Source organism: Sinocyclocheilus anshuiensis, unplaced genomic scaffold (genome assembly GCF_001515605.1).
Source record: "Sinocyclocheilus anshuiensis isolate Anshui unplaced genomic scaffold, SAMN03320099.WGS_v1.1 scaffold13, whole genome shotgun sequence".
NCBI classification, from domain to species: domain Eukaryota; kingdom Metazoa; phylum Chordata; class Actinopteri; order Cypriniformes; family Cyprinidae; genus Sinocyclocheilus; species Sinocyclocheilus anshuiensis.
The window spans coordinates 1,748,300-1,753,740 of NW_015538026.1; the positions used below are offsets into that span (position 1 = coordinate 1,748,300).

At 36.4% G+C, this 5,441-nt stretch overlaps 1 protein-coding gene across 1 annotated transcript; it reads left to right on the forward strand.

The window, feature by feature from the left end:
- The first annotated feature begins 209 nt into the window (after nucleotides 1–209).
- Nucleotides 210–2,533, forward strand: LOC107679627 (uncharacterized). Its single transcript, XM_016475242.1, has 4 exons — nucleotides 210–1,135; nucleotides 1,211–1,277; nucleotides 1,573–1,741; nucleotides 2,113–2,533. Exons 1-4 carry the CDS (start codon nucleotides 734–736, stop codon nucleotides 2,258–2,260), a joined length of 786 nt encoding a protein of 261 aa, XP_016330728.1. The 5' UTR covers nucleotides 210–733; the 3' UTR covers nucleotides 2,261–2,533.
- Nucleotides 2,534–5,441: the final 2,908 nt, after the last annotated feature.

Consider the following 5,441-nt stretch of genomic DNA (forward strand, 5'->3'; position numbering starts at 1 on the left):
GTCCAGTTTAGAGGAGATAAAACTCGCCACCTGCACTTCGTTACTTGGTCTCTCTGATGAAACCCTTCAAAAATTGATCCATGGGCTTACTGCTATTGGTGTTGAAACAAAAGCTGACCTAAATTATGTGAAAGGCGGCGACCTCATGGAATACCTCAGGCCTATCCAATGTCGAAAACTACAAGTTCTTTCTGATGCATCAAGCCCAGGATCAGAGAGTTCTTCCAGTTCTACACCATCTAGTTCTGCTTGCTCTTCAGCATCTTGTTCCTGGGCTCAAACATTTAAGGTGCCTTGGGAAGTCATGCCTTCTGGAATTAAATTGGCCATTGCAAATAAAAAAAGACCATCACCAGCTGATCGAAGGCAGCTAGTAAGGATGTTAGTAGATAATATGTGAAAACATGAAGTCAACCCATCATAGGCACAGTGTCGGACTGTAGTGCAGAACATTGTTAAACAGTACCCGGACCGCTTTGCTGATGTTCTGGCTGATGGAACAAAAATAGGTAGTGGCTATGCCTCTTTGCTCTTGCAAGCTAAAACCCGTGTTGAACATGTAAACAGAAACAACACATTAGCTTGTCGGAGAAAAGAACGACTACGGTCATCGTGCAGAACCCCAAGTCAAAGATCAAGAAGGCCAGCTGATCAATATGGTTGTGTCAGTTGGCAGCCAGAGGAGCTTCCTGCAGGAGAAAATGATGACACTCTAGAAGAGAAGCGCAAGCAAATGGTACTGCTTCATTCTACTGAAGGAATGTCTGGCGCCATTAGAGGAGAACTTCACAAGATGATGGAGCTCACATATTACCGTCAACGCCGTGATATAAACGCCACTCCACCTCCGCCACTGTCTGAACTAAAGAACTCATGGCCTTACCTGTTTTGTCTTAAGGGTATTTTTTTACATTTTCATTTGCTTACTGGCATCACACTGCTCCAAAGAGTCATGGAGAGCATTGAAGGGAAAGGGAAGAGGATTCTAAGATTTTTTCAAGAAAGGCCAACAAACCGTGAGGCGCATGCTGTTCTGTCAAAGTATCAAGAGGGAAATTCTCTGGTCCTGTGCATCCTGCAACTCTTAATGGCCCATTTTAAAGAGAGAACAGAATCCCTTCTAATTGAAGCTGATGTAAGTAATATCATTTTGATTTTTAATGTCTTAAAGTTTAAATGGTAATGCAAAATATTTTTATTTATTTTTTAGGTAGCAGCAACTGCAGCCGACATGGAAAGAAATGGATTACCGGATTCACCCGCACTGATCTTTCAAGGTAATGTCTTATTTTGTCTCTATTATACACACTGTTCTTTGCTTTCTATTTCTATTATATTTATATTTTTGCCACCTCTGTTCATGTATTCTACTTCACAGTTCTATTCTCACTCCTATATTCCTTCCATTTGTTATTGTCTCTGAACCACTCTCTCTCATTAGTAACCATGGTCTTCATTATCTTTTAGTTTATAGTATCATAGTATCAGTGTCTTATTAGTTAACATGAACTACCCATAAACCATGCTTTTACAACACTTGTTAGTCTATGTCCTTCTGTATTTCTTTTACAGGTGAATCCATGACCCCAAGCAAGTGGATGTTGTCAGTCGAAAGTGAAGTTGTCTTTGGCCCATGTTCAGAGGCATTTGTTGAGGGCCTGGCAGCATTGTTTGCGACCTATTACAACTTAAACCTTGCTTATCAGGATGAAGCTGCATGCACCCTCGAATTTATTCAGAGGTATGTCAGAGCATAAACTCTTACTGAATATTTATTGTAGACATCCAAGTTTCCATTACTTTTTTTAGGTTTACAGGTTTGGATGGCTTATCAGGATTAGATGTTTTTTGGAAAAGTTTTAATAAAATAAAACAAATTATTTGTCTCACCTTTTTGCAACATGTCACAGCCATCAAAATCAATTTCTTTTCAAAATACAATTAACTTGGTCAGTGAAACTATTGGAAATATTTTCTTTGGCCCTAACTGTTCAATAAATGAAATAAGGAAAATGTGATTTAAAATGACACTTAAATTAATTATATTCTTTGAGTATATGCTGTTTTTTGTTTTGTTTTTTTTAATCTGATGTTGTGTATTTTTTTTCACAGAGGAATTGTGGGCATTAACCCGGAAACTGGATCAAAAGTTGCTGGAAAGAGAGACAAGAAAATGAAAGTAATGAACCCACATGTATGCACACTGCTGCGGAAGCTAATGGACTTTGAATGCCATTTAAAAAAAAATAATAATAATTAAAAAAAAGTGTTCCAATGGAATAGTTATTGTACATGCAATGTCTTGCCCCTTCATGGATTTGGCAATTTAAAGGTAGGCACAGTTCAGACCCTTTCTTTTGTGTTTATTTAAACTTTGAGTTTATGAATGAAGTTCAGTCCCACTGTAGGGATGTTTTTTTTTTTGTTTTGTTTTTTCTCCAAGGCTAAAGCCTTTGGTTTAATGTGCAATCTCCATTTTTGTGTCTCCAAATATGTTTTGGAAAATGGTGTACCTGTTAAATGAACATTATTGTACAATAAATTGTTACATTTATGAGAACCTGTTATTTTGAAGGTTTTATTGTTCACATTACATATTAAATTGACAAAAAAGACTACTGAAAATTACAGGAAAAAGTAGGTTTACACACTATCACAGCAGTGAAAAATCTCAACTAGTTAATTTAGTGAACTGAATTTCACAACAAATGCACAACTAATTTAATGTAAAATGTATGTATAGCAGTACAAGTTCACAGTTGCTCTTGTAATTTCACTCACATTTGTAAACATTGCTACTGTAATCTTACAGGGATAGCTGTAAAAAAACAACATAATTTTACAGCATATATATACAGCAGTGTGCTGTATTTTTACAGTACAATTGTAATTATTGATTTACAGTACTCTTGTCTTGTCTTACTGGCAACCAAAATTGCCAGTAAGTTACTGTAAATTTTACAGTACATTTTTTACAGTGTATGAGAAATCACGAAAGAGAGAGAGAAAGGGTCATGAGCAAATAGAAAAAAAACCTTTGAGAATAATAAGCACAGAAAATATTGTGGAGGTATTTGGCAATTGTCTTCAACTGCTTTTGCCCCTAAAACCACTAGCATGTGGTATATGGTACTTGCACTGATTGATTTACATGATACTCTAAGGCAGTGGTTCCCAACCACGTTCCAGGAACCCCCTCAACACTGCACATTATGCATCTCTCCTTTGTCTGACACACCCATTTCAGGTCTTGGAGTCTCTACTAATGAAATGATTATCTGAATCGGGTGTGTTTGATTAAGGAGACATGGAAAACATGCAGTGTTCGGGGGGTCTCATGCAGGAATGTGGTTGGGAACCCCTGCTCTTAAGGTATTTCAAAATATAAAACAATGTCCGTATCAGTGTTATTTTTATTTATATACTATTATAGTTTTATATTTTGAATGTGTTCTCATTTTTATATTTTCAGTTTTTTATGTTAATATTACTTAGTTTTACTTAGTTTTTTTTTATATTTGTATATGGCTTTAATTTTTTTTTATTTTAGGTTTACTCATTTTAGTACTTAAACTTATTTCAGTTAGTTGCAAAAGACTACATTTTTCTTTTGTTTTTTTTTTCTTCGAATATTTATATTTTATTTTATTTCAGCTTTATTTCAATTACCAAAAATGATTTTAAGTAATTTTAATTGACAACAGCAACGCTGTTCTGTATGGCATTTTCATGGTATTTATGTAGAGGGGTGATTTTATTGATAGATGATCTATAGAGTTTGTGGAATACTCATTCCAATAATTTTGAATGGAAAGGAAAAATAGAAGGCAAGAGAACGTCCTCCTTTATTTCACCACATTGAATTTGAATTTGCAGACTGGGCAGAAATGAATGGACTATAAGAGGGATGAAATTAAATACTCATGAGGGAGTAAAACTGAATAAAGCAAGGTAATAAAGGAAGTTTTGGGAGTGATAAAGCAAAGGTGTGGAGGGCACACAGTGGGTGGAGCCAGTAGACACAAAAGCGCCCTGCTTCCCCCCCCTGCTCAGGCCCAGAGGGCAGCCCAGGGTCAGACTCTCTCCCTGGGGCATCTTCTACTCCAGCCCCAGGCTTCTGACAGGCCTGTGGGAGTTTTTGGAAGGTCCTGAGAGAGGCCAGACCCTTTACACCTCAGAGACCTCACTTCACCTGCTTTCTCTCGCTCTCTCTCCTCTCACCTCACTTTTATACTCTCTATATTCCTACATATTAAGCACAGTAATCATAGCTCTACAACCCCAATATGATGATGACCTTTGTTTCCAAGTTGTGACATAAATGTCTAGAGAAAAGAAAATATTTGATTTTTTTTTTTTTTTGTATGGGCCGAGCATGTTTCATCTGTAAAAATCAGATGTTTAGCATAAGAGACATCTATTGGCTTGGATTTTGATAGGTTGGAGTAAGCTTGCTCTTTAAGGCACTACTAAATCCATGTTGACAAGTAGGCTACATGGAAGTGTTTATGTTGTTGATTTTAATTTTTTTCACTCCAAAAATGTCTTACATTCTTGTCTGTCTACGTATGTGTACGTGCACATTGGCATGTGAGTGTTTGGCCAAAGGATTTCGATTATTATCAGATATGTGTGAGTAAGGGTCAGCATATGGAAAAGCAATAGGACACATACGAAGAGGCTAAGGGACCAGAATAGAAAATATGCTTTCTCCATCTTCAGGTGGAGAGGTTTGAGCAGAGAGATTGTTGATGTTGAGTTATTCACAATTCTCATTGTGTGGGTTTGTTCCTGTCTGATGTGATCTGGCTGTGTTTGGACAAAGTTTTGCAGATGGAAGTCCTCACAGCGGCCAAAGTTTAAATCACAAGATACATGAGCTCTATAACCCAAACCACACTAATGATATGCAATCAACATATTTCTCTACTTTATACTGTTCGAATACCCGATTTCACACTAAGATCCATCCATCCATCATGGCTAGATGAATAACATTCATATTGATGTTTTAATTTATTAATTTAAGACTGTCCCACAGTTGTGGCATAGTTTCGTAAGTGTACTTTGTTACCAAGGAGATGACATGTATTATATAAGAAAACACAGAAAAATCAAGGTAAATTCAAGGTATTCCTGTAACTCAATCAGTACAAATGTATTCAAAAAGTGTTAAAATATTATGTTTAATCAGAATACATAAAATGCTCGTTATGAAATTAGCCTGAGAAAGACAAACAGCTGTTGTGTAATCTACTGGAATTAGAATTCAACAATAGTGTTTCATAGATATTTCATCATGTTCCATAGAAGCGAAATAACCCAGAACTAGGGTGTCTAATTCCAGCTCTGGTTTAATCAGAGACGTTGAGATTGAATTTAGTGTGGAAAAAAATCCCCACAGAAAAAAGGATATGGGCCAAAAAGGAAAGTGCGCATGT